The 20,045-nt window shown below is 37.0% G+C and overlaps 1 protein-coding gene across 1 annotated transcript in view; it reads left to right on the forward strand.

Annotated features, from left to right (window-relative positions):
* Positions 1 to 20,045, forward strand: part of COL4A4 (collagen type IV alpha 4 chain) — a 60,509-nt gene that overhangs the window by 11,066 nt on the left and 29,398 nt on the right. The window contains exons 4-19 of the mRNA XM_030954343.1: positions 1,227 to 1,361; positions 2,245 to 2,289; positions 3,914 to 4,030; positions 6,372 to 6,440; positions 6,662 to 6,697; positions 7,426 to 7,488; positions 7,946 to 7,981; positions 8,149 to 8,190; positions 8,753 to 8,833; positions 10,203 to 10,256; positions 11,403 to 11,462; positions 12,076 to 12,120; positions 13,126 to 13,179; positions 17,142 to 17,211; positions 18,697 to 18,801; positions 19,370 to 19,534. Of these exons, the coding sequence (XP_030810203.1) occupies positions 1,227 to 1,361; positions 2,245 to 2,289; positions 3,914 to 4,030; positions 6,372 to 6,440; positions 6,662 to 6,697; positions 7,426 to 7,488; positions 7,946 to 7,981; positions 8,149 to 8,190; positions 8,753 to 8,833; positions 10,203 to 10,256; positions 11,403 to 11,462; positions 12,076 to 12,120; positions 13,126 to 13,179; positions 17,142 to 17,211; positions 18,697 to 18,801; positions 19,370 to 19,534 (1,177 nt within the window). The remainder of the gene's footprint in view (positions 1 to 1,226; positions 1,362 to 2,244; positions 2,290 to 3,913; positions 4,031 to 6,371; positions 6,441 to 6,661; positions 6,698 to 7,425; positions 7,489 to 7,945; positions 7,982 to 8,148; positions 8,191 to 8,752; positions 8,834 to 10,202; positions 10,257 to 11,402; positions 11,463 to 12,075; positions 12,121 to 13,125; positions 13,180 to 17,141; positions 17,212 to 18,696; positions 18,802 to 19,369; positions 19,535 to 20,045) is intronic.

Genomic DNA, 20,045 nt, shown 5'->3' on the forward strand with positions numbered 1-20,045 from the left:
TTTCTGTGAATACTGAAATATCTTTTACTGCCCTCAAGTGGTCCTAATGCCATATGGTTTTCTCAGGAATGTGTGGGGTTCCCTTTTGCTCTCTTTTAAAATACAGGATTATAATTAATTATAATAATTAATTCTATACTATAATAAATTATTGATTGCTTATACATACAGTGTAACTAATATCATTAATTATAGTTATAATAATTTAGTATAATTAATGGATGAAGTCTTGAAAGCAAAACAGTCTTCAGTTTGGAAACAGAAGAAGTTATAGGTAAACGAGGATAATGATATAAAATGAAAATATATGTAAGTGAAATAAAGACCTGCAAATACATAGATTTTTGTAGGGTGGAAGTGTAGACAGCTCACATGTGAAGCCTGATTAGAAAGCTTGCTTCATTCAGCACTTTGAATCTATGATTGCATAGTTGTTGAACAGCACAGAACAAAAACAGCAACACATCTGAAACAACTGCACACCGGTGTTATAGACTGAAAAGTCCATTTGGCATAGGGAGCAATTTTGCTTTAGGAGAATGTATATTACCTTGGAAAAGTTAATAGAAATCTATGGAGATTGTGTGGCAATGAAGATACAAATACTCAATTTAGAACCATTTATAGATAAATTACATTCTTCAACCTCCCAAACTATTTTAAGACAATCTATTAAAATTGATACTTTCTGTAAATATGTTAGCTAATAACTATGATTTTTTTCTCCAGGAACTTCACAAGTTTTATATGAGGCACTAAGATATGAGAGTGATTATGAAAAAATGTGAGCTAGAAAAACTTAATAGGCATATCATGACTTGAAAGAGGGAACTTGCTAGATTGTTCTAATTGTGTACAAAGTCCCTTTGTCTAAAAGGACTCCTCATGTTTCTGGTGGGAAAACTTAATGCTTATTGGAGTCATAGGCTTGCAAAAGGTGATACTTAAATTGCTGGAGCCAGGTAGACTTGGAGGTTATCCCAAGCATCTCAGAGAGGTGGTCTTGGAGACCTGATGAAGGTGAAAAGAAATGATCACTTTCAGTAAGTTGTTAAATTTGAAGGTCCTACAGCACCTAATTCATGAGACAGTTTTGCAGGCTGTCCAGCAGTTGTTTTGAATAATGAATATTTATACATTGTAAGCCTTGTTTTATGCACAGGGTCATCTCTGAATTGCTGTGGGGGTTACAGCAGTATTCATTCACTTCTTTGGACTCTTTTCAGGGTCAGCCTGGTGAGCTGGGAGCTCAAGGTCCGATTGGGTCCTTGGGATCTACAGGACCAGCTGGTCTGCCAGGGGAAAAAGGACAGAGAGGTGAGAATGGGAAGCCTGGGCCAGCTGGAGAAAAAGGTGATAAGGTAGGAAACACCACAGACAGCTCTTTTAGGTATATACAGTGTGTAATGTTAAATGTTGATAAGTGAAACAGAACCTGAATGACCAAAAAGCATTTGCCAAACTATACTCTTGCTCACGCAAATTTCTCACAGAAGTTAATTACAGATAATTAATTCTTGAAAAATATTTCAGGAGATTTTTTTGCTGCGGATTGCAGAATTAGAATTGTCAGAACATGTAAAATATGGTGAACAGACAGACTGATTGTCACATACCACATCATCCTCCTTAATCTCAAAGAATCTGTAGAAATGTGGAGCTGGAGGGAGCAGTATGGTGCTTTTAAAAATGCTGCACTAAACAGAATTTTATTACCACTTAGAGAGTATAAATTGCAGTTCAGATTAATTTCTTTCATATCTGTACAATCCCTGGCACTTGGTACTTCATATTAGTTTTAATAGTCTAATTTGACTGATCTCAGAGTGAAATCACTAATGTCAGTATCTAGCACACCTGAAAGGTAAATGCTGTAACAAAAATGTAAATGCTGTAACAAAAATTTTATCAAAACAGGAGTAGGATTGTTAAATTATGTACAGAAATATTTTATAAGTTACAGGTAACTTCCTGTTCTGTCAGTTTATAATCTTTGGAGTATGAATAGCTATTGAGTATTAGGTGTTTTTACCACCTGTTACATGGGTAACTGTTGGCACTACTCTTCTGCTAGGCCCATAGTTTTTTTCAGATACTTAATTTCTGAAAATTATGGCTTTTGATTCATATTTTAAACAAGACTGGCTTTTTGTTTCTTGCTATATAGTAGCACATATTCTTGTTTTTAATTCTTTTTAAGTAATAACCTCATTAACTTTGTTTTTTCATATCACCTGTTTTTAGGGCCCAACCGGAGTCCCAGGATTTCCTGGTTTAGATGGTGTTCCTGTACGTATTAAACAAATATTTCTTTATAAAAATTACAGATCCCATAAATTCATAGCAAGTCCTCTAACATTTCTCTTAGAGAGTTACATGTTTTGAAAAAATTGTAAAATAACTAGGTTAACTTCAATTGTGTTTCCTATTAATAACAAGCACCACCAAATCCCAAAGAGGTAAATACAGAATTTTCATGCGGGAGTGGGGTAGTGAAGGCAGAGACTACCACTGGGCTTAAAAGCAGAGTATTTCTTCTCTCAGGTTCTATAATACACTGTAGTTTGCTTGGTTCATTCTTAACATCTCTGAGAATATCTCAAACAATGCACTGTTTTTTGTTCAAGCAGTCTGATTTTTTCTTGTAGTCCTTTTGCAGGAAGAAACTCAACCACTGAGTCCAGTGATTTTAACCTGATTAGGCACTGAATAAGCAAAGTGGGTCCTAAATATGTCTTTATAGCATGTGATAATGTATTTTTATTAATGTCTTTTTCAATGTGAAAATTGGTGAAATAGTGTCTTAGATAATGCATTTTTCAAAAGACTCTGCTAGAACTGAATTCCTGTGATGCTACCAGTTTCATGTGGATCAAACAAAATTAAGATGTTGAATTTTGAAAGTAAAAACAGAACTAAAAGCTGAGTGGGTGTTGTAGCATCTGTTTGTCAGCTGTCCACATTTGACAGTGGGACTGTTGCCAAAACGTCTGGGTAGTGCAGAGGTCATAAGCCCAAAATTTGGCACAAAAAGGAAGTGTTCCCAAGAAATGTATATTTTTTTTGCAAAGAATGTTAATTTGAAAACAGTGTCCACAAATTAGACTGAAGCATTTACGGACAACAAGAAGGTAGAATTGACAAAAGTGTTTTACGTAAATGATCAGGATACTCTCTTGATGATTTTTCAGACTTCTCCCCCCCCAAAAAAATTTTGCATCAAAATTAATATTTTGTCATTACAAAAATCTTTAATTCTGTGCAATTTTTTTTTCTCCAACAGGAAGATAATTCCAAGAAAATCTCATTGTTTTATTGCCCAAGTCCTAATTTTTAGTAGAACTAATCCTTATCTGGACACTGGTTAGTTATTACTAGGTTAGAAAAACTACAATCTCTGTAATTTCTGTGTGCCTGTTCAAGCTTATTTATCCTAACAATTAAAAAGCATTTAAAAAAATTTATCCTAACAATTAAAAAGCATGAGGCTGCTTGAAATTATTATTTTTAATTTGGGGGGTTGTGGGTTTTTTCAGCTTTATAGCTGTAGTGGGTCTAGTGCTGGCCAAATTGCCAGTGCACCCAGTAGAATTATTTACTCATTTTCTGCTGTGAGATATGGATTAGGAGGAGGGCAAAATAGGCTCAAAACTTTTAAGGGTATAAAGAAAACTTTATTAACAGAATTAAAAGAAAAATAAACAAAAGACTTACCTCATTTGTTCTACCCCACAAAAAATCTATTCAGCATAGAAGACATTTCTAATGCAAAAGAATATGAAACCAGCACCACTGTGAGAGGTCATCTCATTCACATCTGAGATATATTTGTTTCTGAACTGTTCTGTTAATCTAAAAAGTATTTTTTCATTAATCATTGTGTATTTCTCATCAAGATTAAACTGTCTTTCAGGGCCTCCCAGGAAGGGAAGGACCCAGAGGCAAGCATGGTTTGGACGGCTGCAATGGCTCGAGAGGAGACCCAGGATTCCCAGGAGAAAACGGTTATATGGGACCAAGAGGTCCTTATGTATGTGAGAGGCATTCCCACTGTGCACATGCATTTCCCCTCCAAGCTAACAGCTCTTCAAATGACTCTTAGACTGTGGTGTCAGCATTACAGTGCTGCACAGGGAATTCCCAGGAATACTCAGGTTAATGGGAGTAAAACACTGCCTTAACAGATGAAGCTTGAAAGTGAAATAAGCTTCTATATCCTTGAAGTACATATGGCTGCCTTGAGAGTTAAATTCTGCCTTGTTTCCCCAGAATTGCCACTCCAGCTGAAAAGGAGTAGCTTGAAACCCCCTTAGCATTCATTAGTACTTGAAATTTCTTAAAAGCATTACTAGTAGGGACATACATGAGATGACTTAGAAATAAATGGAAGGTTCAACAAGGCTAAGTCCTGTTTCACTCTAAGATTTGGTACTACATTTTTACACACATGTGCTCTGTGCACTCCTAGTCTTGCCTAGACATGTATCTGTATGTGCAGAGGTCATTCCACAGTTAAAATGTTTGAAATTAGCACTTTAATATTTGTTTACTTTTTCTGGTAAAATGGAAGGCACTTTAAAATTGTTTAAGTAGCTGTGTTAGCAGTACTGAACTACTGAAGATAAAAAGATTCTTGTCATTAAGGGAAATAAATTACTGTAGCTCCAAAGAAATTCTGCTGAACAGTTCTAGTCACCAGTCTTTGATTTATTGTGAAAACAAGTTTTAGTTCTGAATAAGAGCTGATTAGTCTAACAGCTTCCCTGAAATTTTTTAAGTAACACAATAAAAAAAACTGCACTTTACATGAACAATCAAATGTGTTTAGTGAGAGCTAAATAAAATGCTGAATTCAGCCATTAGAAAAATGTGGACAGGGTGCAAGAGTGTAATGATGTTATCAAAGATATTAACAATTAGAATAAAATTCAGTTTCAGACTGTGAAAGACACAACATTATAAACTTACTAATAACCTCATTTGTAATACCTCTGCAAGTAGCTTGTTACTTCTGCTGAAACCCAAATTTCACCTGTATTTTCTTACGTACTATGGTCTTCAAAACAGAGTTTTACCTTTTGTAATTAGACAAGTGGCATAAAAGAAAAAGGAACATGGGACAGCATAAATCCTACCAGTTTCAGGAGTGTGCTCTTTGGAAGGCCTAGAAAAGTATTTGTAACCTATAAGAACAGGGAGACACAATAGGCATGTAGCCTTGGATTGCATACTAAAATTCCTCTGCAAATTCATTTGGCTACCCAGAAAAACAACACACAGTAACCATATTTGTTTGTGTGCAAGAATGCCCTTCCAACCTCTCTATGCAGATTGCCTATTTTTAAATTGATTTCTTGCACCAGTGTACATTACAGTCAACATTTTTATCTAATTCTTATTTATAACATTGTCCTGTACCATTTTATTTAACACCATGTACATATGGTGTTAAATAAATTGGCTTTACTTCATTGACCTTGTTGGAAAATAAAGTAATTTCTATCTGTAAGGCCTTACCTAAGTAATGTAGAAGATAAACTTAATCTAACAAAAATGTTTTATTATACAAGAGACCACATGTAAAATAACTAAAGATAAAAACAACTTTTGATTTGTTTAATGTGTTCCCTAACAGCTGTTGTTTACCTGTAATTTGTATCCAATCTACTGTAGCTATATCCAGCTGCAGACAGCTGTAATTCTTCCTTTTATTGTACCATTCCAGGCAGAAATACCTTTCCTGTTTCATTCTGACTGCAGGATTTGGACAGCCAGTTTATGATATCATGAACAATGTACTAGTACAGTTTTAAAGTGGTTGACAGTGTCCCATTTTATTGAACTCAGTATTCAGGTGGTTAACTTAGTTAAATTATATCCACTGTATTTGGATTTCAAATGGAAGAACTTCAGAAATAATTCAACATTCAAAATATTGAATACTATGCATCTAATACAGTCCATACTTTTATTTTTTTATCTGTATGCAGTATCACTTTGAATTCTTCTGAATCACACAATGAACTTTCATGGAAGGCAGAGTGCTAGTACATTAAAACCACTGCCTCCCTGAAAGAAAAAGAAGGCATATTGATACTAAGGGCAAGATTTGCGAAGATTGTAGAATATTGAAGGACTCAAGTCCTAAGGAGCACCTTAACAGAGCAGGAGTCCAGAAGTTGTGGGAACCTGGTTTTCTCAACTGTACAGAAGGTTTTGTTGGATAAAATGATCATTCGTGACCCTAGTGGATTACCTTGTGATATAGGGGCACCAGAAAGTCACAGCCTGAGAAGTTATCATACATTCTCCATGGAAATGTAGGATATCAGTAAGTGGATCATGTTTTAAAAGACTCTTTTTCTTTAAAGGGAATTCCAGGGCAAAAAGGAGAAAAAGGAAATTCAGTGTATATTTTACATTTTGGAAAAGGACTTCCGGTAAGTATCTGATTGTGAAAAAATCATCTATTTCTAGGAAAACATGTATAGTAAATGTAATTGTTCCATTACTCCTCACTAGTTATAAAACTTAGTGGGGGAAAAAATTAAAAACACATATACAACTCTAACAGCTAGTTTATGATCTTAATATCTGTAAAGTTAGAAAATACCCATAAAAAGCTTGAACTGATTCATTTGCTAAATGATTGTCATTACAGGGGGAGAGAGGTGATCCTGGACCCCCTGGCCTGCCTGTAAGTACAGTCAGTGGGTTCTATAACTGCTTTTTGTCTTGAAGATCTTCCATTTTTTCTCCTTAGTATGGTAAGAAATACTGGGGTTTCCCTCTGCCTGCCTTAAGTAGCAAAATTCCAGAATAAAGTCTGAGAAACATCAAGTCTGTACAGTCTGTTCCCATGGCTAGTTCATGTTGGCTGAAAGGGAGTAGAAACAGACCATCCTCACCTGCATTAGCTGTGTGGGGAGCAGCTGTTGCACTGGTATTTGCAGAATATTTTCTCTGTGAAATTCAAGATGTGAAATCATCTTCTACAATATCTGATGGGTCTCCCAAGAATAAGTAGCACTCTATGATATTCCAGCCATAAGAACATGAAAGCAAAAGAGAGAGATTAATTTTGTTGCCAGATCACATTCTTGATGTCTTTGGGTTCCTCTTGTTATACCCTTCAAAAAGGCATTCACTGATGAATTGTATCAAGTCCCTGCACCATAGCACAATTGCTGACAAAGTGAACTCTCATTAACAACACAGAACTGTGCCTTGTCCAGTATTACCCAGAAGCTGGTGCTGGGCTGCTCTAGTCACAGGGAGATTTCAGGCATGGTGTAAGCTTTGGGCTGTGGGTGGAATCCAGTGGCCAGTAGGCTGAGTCCAAGGTGGTTTAGAGGGGCTGGGTTTGTGTAGGGAAGGGCAAGTTCTTTCTGTGTTCACAAAAAGACCTTTTTCAATCTTTTCCAGGGACCAAGGGGGTCAAGAGGTACAACGGGCCCATCTGGATACCCAGGCCATCCAGGCTTGCCTGTAAGATCCCCACAGTTATACAGCCCTGCCTTAGAATATGCATTCATTCTTGTCTACCCATTTTAGAACTTGCCTTAATGTGAGTCAAAGCCTAAAAGTAATTTTTGAGGCAGGTAATAAGATAGAATTTTGCTTTACCTTATGAGTTTGGAAGTTGAGGAATATGTTGTTCCTTCCCATGTCTGCATGAACTTGTTTCATCCTGGCAGTCTGTGGTCATGGAGAAATGCTCCTAGTGCTCTCTCCTTAACCCCTTTTCCCAAGACCACCTGTGGGAGACAGGAAAGGGGGAAACCAGAGGTCAGGCAAGGCAGTGACCAAGTGAAGTAAATTGCACTTTGGAATAGGTACACCCCAAGAGAAAATTCTGCCTCTAGGTCCTATGAGCAAGAGGAAATAATTTTCAAAACCTGTCTCTAAATCAGACATATTGACTTGTCTTCATTCTCTTTTAAAGGGTGTTCCAGGTTACCCTGGTTTGCCAGGTGAACAGGTAGGTAATAACTTCTGAAGCTGTTAGTGAAATAATAATTTATACAAGTATTTGAAATGTTCCTTTTGTTTATTTGTTATCAAGTTTTTCAAAAGAGTTACTTGATTAAACTCTAATGTTAATATTTTCTGATCATGCTGAAACTGTGAACATTCTTTATCAAATAGGGAAATCCAGGGATTGGAGTGGATGGACAAAAGGGGGAGCCGGTAAGAAAACAATATTAATATTAATATAATATTAATATGAAATATATTATTGCTGTAGAGTTAGAAGAATAATAGAGTCTTGTTGAGTTTCCTGGAACCCATTCACTTGTGGCTTTGTGTCCTGCTAATCATGTTAGAACAGAAGAAGTTATTGAATCAATTAATTCTGAGCAGGAGGAATTCCTTCAGTGAGCTGCATTCAGGAATTTGTGCTTAAAGGCTTTGGTCTAGAACCTGAGAGACTGTATGTACACATAAGAGATTTGACAGTCCTGTAACTACTATCTCCACAGCAGATTTGGAGCAGGAATTCTCATTTATTCCTTTAGCTGTAATATCATTTTTAATGAGTCAGGAGAATAGGAGATTAGATTGCCAACCTTACTCATCTGGGCAGATGGTAAAGAAGCTTACAGATCTCAGTGCAAACCTTTATCTGCAGGTAATTAGTACATTTTCAGTGACTACAGAAATATGTAGTGCTATGGTACAACAGGAAAACAAGCTGAGTGTCACTGAAATGCTGCATGGAACATCTCTGCTGTTGCTTTGGCTTCCACAGGGTGACATTGGACTCCCTGGGCCACCTGGGTCACCGCTGTTAGTTGGACCTCCTGGAGCTCAGCTGTTCAAAGGCCAAAAGGTGTTAATTTGTCATCATATTTAACAGTGCTCAACTTGGCAAGTACAATCCTGTGATGTAATTTTTGCAAGGATGGCATAAGATATACCTATCTTTCTGTAAGAAACCACCAGCTGCAGCAGAATCCTCAGTTCTGCACTGTTCCTACAATCTTTCAGGAGAGAACACCCCATGTGTACTTTAGCTCATGTTCTGGAGGGAAGACTGTCTTGATGCAGAAAGGAGATACTGCCCTTGCTTTAGTGTTCTTCAGTTTTTGTCATTAGCAAATCATGTTTCAGGCATCTTGGCAAATTTGGTTACTTTGCTATTCAATCTCTTTGTGGCTCTTCACTAATATTTAAAATTTTGCATATCATTGGCAACTGTACTCCAATCTACAGTTTTGAACTGACCTTAATCCTTCGAGGGTGCTCTTTTTATTATAAAAATTAATTGTGATTTTGTTGTCAATTTTTATTGCAAGTTTTATCACAGAATAATGGAATCGTTTGGGTTGGAAGAGTCCTTAAAGATCAGCTAGTCCCAACCCCCCTGCCATGGGCAGGGACACCTTCCACTAGACCAGGTTGTTCAAAGCCTCATCCAAACTGGCCTTGAACATTTCCAAGAATGGGGCATCCACAGCTTTCCTGAACAACTTGTACTTCTTCAAGATCTGCTACGATAGCCACAACTGAGTGGCCTGGAACATTAGAATGTTTGTAACCCATGTTTTTTTTAAACAGAGCTCTCTGCATTTTCAAGTCAGATTTCCTCAAATACACAAATGAAAAGGTGAAGTTGGCATTGCCAGCTCCTTGCAGCCTCAACTCAAGGAAACAGTAGATTTCACATGTTGGACCTTGGGCTTTGATCATGCAAACAGTTGCCATACAGGTGTATGAAGAGAGGGAAAGGAAAAGAACCTCCATAAACTCCCCACATTCCTGGAAAGTGGGACATTTGCTGCTCTACAACACAACACAATCATGGCCATGTAAGCAGCCACTCAGACTGGGGCTGTGCTCAAAAGTGTAGATTTATGCTTGTGAGTACTTGCATCAAACCAAGAAGAGCAGCAAATTAAAAAAAGAACTACTGTCGTGCACATTTGCAGGAACAAAGTCCTGACCTGTAGATCCTTGGAACTGAAAAGATACATATATCTCCCTCCACAGTCATTATGCTGGTTTGACAGCATTAACAGAAATAAAGAAAAGTACATAAAGGTTCTTCTTGCTTTTCTTGTGCCTAGGACACCTAAAGAAATACACCCAGTGCTAAAAACATAACACTTCTAATTCAGAGTAGGACTTTTAAAAAGTTAAGCAGCACATAGGCATATCCTGCATACTAATATACACAAAATCTTTCCTCTTATATGTAGGGCCAAAAAGGATTACCTGGGGTAACAGGATACAGAGGGCCACGTGGACCCAAAGTAAGTAATGGGACTTTTTTCCCATGGTGCTGGCAAAGTCCTTGTGTGGTTATGTTAAACTTCTAAAGCACAGCATTTTTTGCTGTGAAATTTAATCACTGCCTAAATCAGTGTGAAAGCAAAAATATTTAAAACCCTTTGGAAAATCTTTCTGAGTCTGTTTTATACATACCTATTCAATGTTGCTTGGTAGCAAAAAATCTGTGTTGTTGCCAGTTGTGCTGTTTACATAATGGATTGGAACTGTGAAGAAAATACAAGTACAGATTATTTTTATTTCCTCAAGAAGAGAAACAGAGATGATCTGAATGTGTTCTTAGTGGGGCATGATGTATATTTACCACAGAAGGTTGAGGGAAGACTTTAACTTGACATTGTGGAGAACCCCAAGGGTAGAGAAGGCAGAGTCACCTGTTTGGAGAGAGGGTTGCTTTTTACTGTCTATTCTACATTTTCTTTTCTTTCTGTCAACATGATCAATTTAAATATTGAAGTGCTAGAAGAGGAAAATCCATAGGCAGGAAACTGCCAGATCTCAGAAAAAAAAAGAAGAAATTGGAGACAAAACAATGACTCTAGTCTATGTTAAAAACTTATTTAGCTTTGTAGCAGAAGAAAAGAAACAAGTACGAACATCACATTTCTGAGTTTTAAGTCTGGCACTTTTTCAGAAGTTCATTTTCCATCATAAAAAGACCACTGTTACTGGGCACTGGAAAAGAGAACAAAGCTAATCTTTTTCTATCATATTTACATTGAAAAAGATGGGCTTTATATGCATGCTCCAGTACTAGTTGTCTATGTAGATGATAATACATGCACTTGTTAGTCATAAGCAGGAACAGAGAAATCAACTGAAGCAGCTCAAATGATGTCCAAAATTTTAGAAAAAAAAATATACAAATTCAACTGCTGAAATAATATGAAGTTTAGGGAAGAGACCTGAGCAGGTTCCTCAAATAACTGGAGCTACTTAGGCACTGCTGGTGATGCTGTGCGAAGTCAGCCCCAGTGACTGAGCCTCACAAGTGAAACAAGATCCATCTATGTAATGTATACATCATTTAGTAAACATGAACAAAAATTAAAATGTATGGCCTACTTCACTGAGCATCTTGGTTAAAAAAACTATTTTGACTACTCTAGGGCATACTTGGGGGAGGAGAAAAAGGTGAAAAAGGCCTTCCTGGATTTCCTGGATTGCGGGTAAGAAAGTTGCACAATAAATTATATCATAAATTCACTATAATTAGGCAGTTGAAGTTTGCAATTTCAAGAAAGACTTTAAGGATTTTTTAAACTAATCTGTGATGCTTCCTGTATAGAATATTTAGGAGACTTGCCCTGGAATTTACCCTGTCTCAGACTTAAACATAAGCTCATACAGACTTTCCTTGGAGAGAAAGTAAATCTGTAGGGTTATCCTCTAAATATTTGGACCAGCACAAATCTGCTCTGGAACAGCACAGTACTAACACAGTAATTTTAATGTTCTCCATACGTGTTGATGGCAGTTTTTCACAGCAACTTTACTTGTGCTGGATTTGCCTAACAGTGCTGAAGTGGAGCAGCATTCCACTACTGTGCTTGATGCAATATGGTAAAAAAATTATGTGAAAACTTGACTGGCTTGCTTTGGTCTATAGTTCTAACTCTTGTCCATTTCTCACAGAAACTATTTGCAAAAGCTTTTCAAAGTTTTCGGAAGATATCCCAAGTAATATTTAGCTATGTAACATTAACTATCAGCAGTTCTGAATAGGTTTAATTTGAAACAAGTTTTTACTGTTTTAGCTTACAGTCTACTTGCTTTTATTAGGGTCATCCTGGTTCTTATGGACCTGCAGGTTCTCCTGGAATGAAGGTATGAAGGCAGAAAGTATAAGCAGTTCCCTGAACAGTGAGATCAATGAGATTTTGTTTTCTGTGGATTTGTGCAGATTTGGAATTTCCACATACTTCACAGCTCAGATTGCATTCCTTCTTTTCTGTTCTGTTACCTGTTGCCACAGAAGCTACATGAACTCTTTGAATTTCTGCCACTCTGAAATTTGGCTGAAATTTACTAATAGAACCTGAATTTGCAAAGAGGAGGAAAAGTCAGTGGGACACACATACAGCATAATAGAAAAGTTATGCAGCATGTTAACTTTGTTTTTTATGGTGACATTGTGTAATTTTGTGGTGCATGCATGTTTTGTTCAGGTTTCTGGCTTGAGAAATTCCAGTGATGCTAAGTCTGCTAAATTTTACTTATGAACTTACAGCATCTTACTGGAATAAAGAACAATAGATGTATGTATATAGATTTGTATCTTGCCCAAGTCTAGTTAAGATAGTGATCATGCTGTTCATAAATCACATTAATGTATAAATATTTGCCTCTAGAGCTATGTTCCAGGTGACTGTTTTATCTGCAAAAATACTTTTCACTTTGTTTTTCACTCCTGCCTACCTAAAGAGTTTGAGTACTGGCTCGATGAGTATATTAGAAAATCATAAAAAGAGAAGAGAGCTGATGTGCAGCTGCTTTCCATGCAGTAGTTTAAGAGAATCATTCAGCAAGCAGCAAACCAATTTCAGCTGTATTAAGCAGACAGTCTATCAGAGACTGCTGGTATGTATTCCAGCTAATTCTGTGCCCCAGCTCCACTGAATCTGCTGAGCACTGTCTGAATAACCTGGCAATACATGCTGTGAATTTTCCAACACAGAAGAGTCTGTGACACACCACCTCCTGTACAAACCCAGTGAATTTTCTGTGGACACAATTATAACACAAAGTACTGTATAACTGCCTTACTGGGTTTTACTCTATTAATTATGTCTGAACAGATTAATCAAATTGTATTTATGTGATCCTTTCCAGGGTGAAACAGGATTTGCTGGTTTTCCTGGACAACCTGGCTATCCAGGCATTCAGGTAAAAAATCTGACACATTCACACCCCACTCCCCTCTGTGCCAATATTTCCTCCCAAATGTACCCACTTACCAGGCCATTTCCCTTTATACAGTCATAATTCGTTTAAAGATTTACTGTTTTCATGATAGTTATAGTTATTCATCACCATGGTAGTAAATAGCAATGTAAGAAAACATTCCTAGCTGGTGCAGGTGAGAGTGGAAATTCTATTTTAAATACTATAGGAAGTGTTAATCCAAATAGTTACCTGTAAGAATACCAGGATAGCTACCTAATCCATGAATTGTAGTACTCTGCAAGGTATTCACAGTTGAGCTGCATCCCCCAGGGAGGTATGGGAGGTAAAGGAAGCTGTTATTTAGTTAATAGTATGATCCTATAAACGAGGATGAAAACTGGCCCCAAATGAGGTGGCAAGATTCCATTCAGTTGGACCTGTTTGCATGATTTACCAAAATCTCTTGGCATGTTTTCAGTCTGTTCACTTAAGTAATTGTTCCAAGATGTTTACCAGAATGGTAAGGAAGTGGACTCCTTCACACCAGCTGTGTTTAAACATTTCCTACTTTGGCTCACTTAGATGACACTAACTGTTCTTTATTTTACAATACCTGCTGCTTTCCACTAGGGATTAGAAGTGTAGGTGTCACATTCCAGGGCTAAACAGTAAAACAGGAAAATATTTAAAGTGTGGAAGAGATGCTTAAAACAATTTCAGAAGACCTAGGTGTCAGTCTAGTGACATTTCAGGACAGAACCTTATGGAATTTTCTTCTGCAGGCTGCAGAACAAATGAAATTCTGATTACTGGATCATATTGTAATTCTGAGTAACACCAAAGACCTGAATGAAGGGAACTATTATATTTCCTAAAGCGCACTCCCAAGAAAAAAGCAGTTCTGGATGCTACTCTAGAGGGAGCAAGGCAGCAGCGAGTCTAGCCAGGGGGGAAGGCCTAAGGAATTCTGGGATAGGGTCCAAGTGGTCAACAATGTATGAGCAAGAGAAGAAGAGAAATGCTGCAATGCAGAAGGTGGGTGACAAAATCATCAGTAGAGACACCAAGGTTGAAAAAGCTCATCAAAGTTATTATCACAGTACAGAAGACAAAAACATTGTTGCAGAAATCGTGATGCTAATGAACTCAGCTTAAGTATTCTGGAATACAAAAGTCAAGGAGTATTTATTTTCCTCTGAAATCTTTTTTTTTTGAAAACTGCATATAAGCCAGTAAATTTTCTTCAAGAGATTTGCACAAAAATCACCTCTGTTAGAAACTAAAGATTAAGATTGGAACATGCTCTACATAATCTGTGGTGACACAAAGAAGTCAACTGTGGCTGGTGCAAACTTGTCATAAGCAGTATACAGCTAAAAACACAGTAGAAAGCACACAAATATAAAGCAACAGACAGCTTTTCAAAGCATGTTTACAAATGAGAAATGACAAACACATAAAGTAAATACGTAAAAGCACAACAAAAACATCTGGCTTAGTCACAGACTTACTTTCAAAGTTAGGAGAATGCCAGAAGAATGCCAGACCAGCTTCTTCAGCCAAGATTTTAATTATGTGGCCATACCCTGGGAGAAAAAAATTCCCACAGATGTTACTTTTCATCCCCTTTGGCTGTTATCAACTTCACAACACAGTGATATCGTTTAGATACTAATTAAACTGAAACATTGCATATCAGATTTAAACAGAAAATTCATTGCAGTCCAATACTCCCAAAATCTAGAATCAAGTCTTAAGTGTTTTGTTGTTAAAAAGTTTTCACCCTGATGTACATATTGTTTTAATTCAGGGTCTCATTAACACACTTGAGACAAATTATGGTATAGACAGAATAGTGCATTCCTCAGACTCCATTGATTAGCCCACAGCCTGAGTAACCATCAGTTAACACTATAAACAGTAAACAAAACCATGATTAATTGTTGGTAGGTTATGCTAGGGAAATGGTTGAAGTCCTGTAGTAATGAATCAGAAAGATGAAATTACAATTACTAGTGCCCAGAGCAAAAGAAATCAAATCAATTATAGGCATAACTTAATAAAAAAAGAGTAACTACTACAGATATGCAAAATCCTGAGTGATTGCACAGATGCTGTAGTTTTGATTGGGAAACCATTGGAGAAATCTGATTATTCCTGAAAGGAGCAGACCTATCCAGACTGCATCAACTGTTCAGCTGCCCTCACCAGCTGTTGCTTATGATCCACTAAAAATCACATGCACCAAAGGAACAAGAATATGATTAAAACCTCTCCTGGGAACAGCCTGTCCTTGTGTAGATTTTTCTGAAACAAACATATTCATAGAAAATCTAAGATGCATTCAGGTTTAAGGTGAATGCAACTCAGAAAAAAACCCAGTTGCATTGAAAGTAGATTAAAAAATGCTAACTGTTGCTAAAAGCAAAGAGTGGACTTCAAGGAATTGTTGCCACAGCTTTTGATGCCTAAGCCTGAATGCTGGCAACACAATTTTTTAAAAAATAAACTGTAAGCAAGTTGAGTTTCCTGAAGTTTTTATGGGACAAGAAAACAGTATCAGTCAACAAAATAATCTAAAGAGATCTATGCCATTGTGTAGGAGTGTACCAATGGTGAAAACACAGCAAATAGGCAGCTGCTAGCCAGAGGGTCATTAGCCCTAACAGCCTAAAACCAGATTTTCAGAGATCACAACTGGAATTTATTACTTGAGATACCAAAACCAGACATGTTTGACATTGGCTCATTACTCTTCATTTCTTTCTTGTGTTCTGGTTGTGTCATTTTAAAATCAGCATGAAAATTATATAAGACTTGGGGCAAATACATCTATTTTACAAATCTTTATTCATCATCGTTAAATTAATTTTAAAGCTCAAAATCCTTTCTAAATTTATCAGAAGAGGAAAAATACTAGTTTTACTTTTTCTTTCCTGCCACACAGAAGGCTCTTCGGTGTCATTAGGGAAGACAAATTTATGTTCCTGTTTAAAAGAACCAAAGATGACACAAGGATATTTTTTCCTTCTGCAAGATACAGCCAAAGGAAACAGGCCAGAGATCAAGAGGGCAGCAGTCAGTGACAGAACTGTCTAACTACTGCAGAGATACCATTAAAAAAAAAAAAAAGACAAGAAAAGGCATAGAGACCTTCTTTTCACTTGTGTAAGAATGGGTATCCAGTTCTCCTTGTCTGTGTCCTAAAAGGTCCTGGAGTCCAGTCTGGGAATGCAGCCTCACTACGCAGTTCCCACATTGACATTCTTGTTTTCTTAGTTCCCATTTGCTGAAAAAGGAGAGCTGATTTCTAATCTACAAAGCAAAAGGTTTAATACAATTTGTCACATAAAAGACTTCCCTAAAGTCCACTTCACTTGCAATTCTAAGTAGCAAAATCCAAGTTAATTTAGAAAACCTCCAAGCAGAAGTGATTTTCCTCACCATTAGTAAACACTTTCATGTTTCCCTAATGCAGATGTTTTAAACTTCTTGTAAGAGCTTTGAGTATCTCTTACCATTGATAATAGCTGTTAGACAGTGAAATTTCTTTATGCTTATCTGTCATAGAAGTAATTTCCTAATCCTGATATAGAATTTCTGTAATTTTTAATTACAGATTGGTGGTTAAATCAAAATTTTTCATTTAAATGAATGCTGATTTACTGCAGCTGAGTCATATTTACGAAAAATGAATGAAATCAAATACAGCAGTTACATTTTCTGAAGAGTTAAATAGATATGTGTGATGGCTATATTACTGTTCAGGCACTGGTATCCTGAAAGATAATGATTATTTTAAATCTTTTTGCTTGGTTTTAAACGCTGCAAAGTGTCAAAATCAAGTTTCCTGGGCCCTGTGTGTCACATACTTACCTATCTCCCCACTGCTGAAATATTCAGTTACATTGTAGCACACCATATATTTGTATATTAAAAAAATTATTGTTGGATTCTTACAGGGGGATCCAGGAGAAAAAGGGCCCCCAGGTCCTCCTGGAGCTGTTGGAACTCCACTGCTTCCTATAAAAGGTTATATCTATTTTTGACTAGTCTTTGTGCTGTATAAAGGGCAGGACCTGTTCTGCTAAGGTGTGTGAAAGGGATCACTAGGGATGCAAGGGACAGAACCCTAAAATACTGCCTGTAGCCACAGGCTGTGTTTGTGGGTTCAGCCACCTTTTGTGTTTGTTTGTCTTGCTGATCTTCCTGGAACTACATTAAACATACAAGAGTCACATTCAATGTTTGTTTGCGTGAAAGATCTTTGTGCATACAATCACAACTAGATCTGAAGGACCCTCTGGTTCTTGGACCTAAGCATAGCTACAAAAAAATCAATGAAAAATAAGCCCATGCTGGTTAATGGACAGCAGATAAGAACACCTGCCTTCCCATTGTCATTTAGGATTCCTCTTTTCAGTATTGCCACAACACAGATTTTAGACTACAAGTAAGCTTCCTGTTTGCAGGGGGAAAATCCTGGGACTAGTACTCCCAACAGAATACCTTTCAATTTATTACCTTCCTCCCTAAACCTCAGGCTGGGTTTTAATGTCCCAGCTCCCTTTATCCCCATCTTACTCATTTAACGGGTGAAAAGATGTGTGGAAATTCTTATTTCATAGCAGGAAGCAGTGGGGAACAGCCAGGTCTGCTTCCTGCAAGGTTGTGCTTTTGCATCTAATACTTGGAGAGTTTGTCTTGTGAGAATATTTCAACAGAGAGCTCATCATAAATTGTACTTCTAGTACAGCATTAGAAATTTCTTGTGATCACAGAAGTAAGTTACAACAAAACCCCAGTTCAGCAGAGCCTCTCCATTAGATAGGGGCCTTATCCTACAATAAATTAAATTTTTTCCACAGACTACCATGGTTTCCAGCCCTTACAACAAACAATCCCATGCTTAATAACTCGAGTAACATTCAGTCATGAACATGGTGTGAGTGGATACAATCTTCAGAGAAAGATGCCTTTAGAACAATACAGAACAGAACTACTGCCAATATTTTATTTTTCCAATTTAATGAATCTGTTTACATCTGATTCAGATTTTCTTTATCAGTATGTAATTTCAATTTTAAATGTTATTATTTGTAGCAATTTTGAAAATATACTTTTAAAAATCTGAATAATTTCAGCTAAGGTGATCCTGAAATTACATCCCTGTGTGTACTGCCAAAGCACATAACATGAAATCCATATTTATTTTAAATGCTACACACGTTTATTTTAGCTAAACATTTCCCTCAGCATTTTGTAATACGTAGCACAAAGATACTTCTACAAAGCAATGAAGAGTTAAAAATGTGCTTGTGAAATGGGATGGAATCCATAGAAAAGTAACCAAATCCTCCCACCTTAAAATTAAATTGTTACACATTTTAAAATGTTTCATAAGTTATTTTACTCTTGTGTAGTTTCCAAATTATAATTTTGGTTGCAGCTTAATTTAGGTTTAAGCTGTCAATTCCATAAGGTGTTCAACTCACGTGTTTCTGTAATTCTCTGTAGGTCCACGAGGAGATCCTGGATTTCCAGGTCCTGTGGGTGAAATGGGGTCAGTTGGACCAATTGGTCCTTCAGGCCTTCTAGGAAGACCAGGATATGATGGAACAAGTAAGAGAAGTAAAGGATAAATGTGAACTATACACCAGAAGGAAAGAAAGCAACTGAAAGAGAACTTTCTTTGGTCTTGCTTGATGCAAGTTACCAACTGTAAAGACTGTTCAGCAAAAATATTAACTCAGCACTTAATAGCCAGAAAAAGAAACAAAATTACCCAAGCAGAACATTAGGAATGGCTAGAAAAGGAACAGAAGACAAAGGAGAATACTACCATGGTAAATCCATGGTATAATTGTGTCTGGAGTCCTGTACTTAAAATGTCTGCTCTCCATCCCAAAAAGATACAAAGGGATGTGCTGAGGATGGCTTTGCTCTGTATGAGGAGCTGGAGTAACTGGGATGTCTACAAAAGAGATAATGGAGGGAAGGAGGAAAAGAAGCATTTGAAGGTCTATAGCAGGAACCTCTTTTCTTATGGATCCTGAAAGACCTAAGGATTTGGATTCAAGCATTAGTTATATAGAAGCTATTCTTCAGGGCAGTCCTGAGTGGTCTGGAGTTTCCTCCTTGATATCTCACATTAATGCTGCGTGAGCTGTTTACCTTTCTTTTTTTTCAGGTCTTCCTGGCCTGCCAGGAGTAAGAGGGGCACCAGGACCTCAAGGCTTTCAAGGGGACCCTGGTTTGCCTGGAATAGGTGAATTAATCCCAGGAAGACCGGGATTTCCTGGACCACCAGGCCTGCCAGGGCAGCCAGGAAGACAAGGCTTACCTGGACTACCCAGTAGGTTCAATAGCAATTCATATAACAAGAACAGAATTCTGCAGATTAATAGAGCCATTGTTTGTGTTGGTGCTACAAATACAGAGAAGTAAGAAATGCTTTTTGACAGCTATTTCAAAGTTTTCATGGCATGTTGAAACCACATTTTTCCTATTAGCTTTTAATCAGCAAGATTTCAAGATTTTCATATTTTTCTGGGCGATTTAAACCCACAAAAGTAACACACATATTAACATTAAACTTTAAAAGTGCTTTGGTCTAATAGACTATTTTTAAACTGCTCAAGTTAAAAATACTGAGGAGGAAACCCAAATCTGCATCCTTCAGAAAAGAAAAAAGTAAAGTTTTAAGTAGGAAAAAATAACAGTGGCAATGAGAAGCAATGTGTCAACATCAACTCTAGCCATACAGTCTGTTGCAGTATAATCTATAAACAACGGCCCGTAAAGCATTTAATAAGATCTCTAACTTCTTATGTGAGAATAACAACAGAAGGGAGAGGAGGACACGT

Source organism: Camarhynchus parvulus, chromosome 9 (assembly GCF_901933205.1).
Source record: "Camarhynchus parvulus chromosome 9, STF_HiC, whole genome shotgun sequence".
Classification (NCBI taxonomy): Eukaryota; Metazoa; Chordata; class Aves; order Passeriformes; family Thraupidae; genus Camarhynchus; species Camarhynchus parvulus.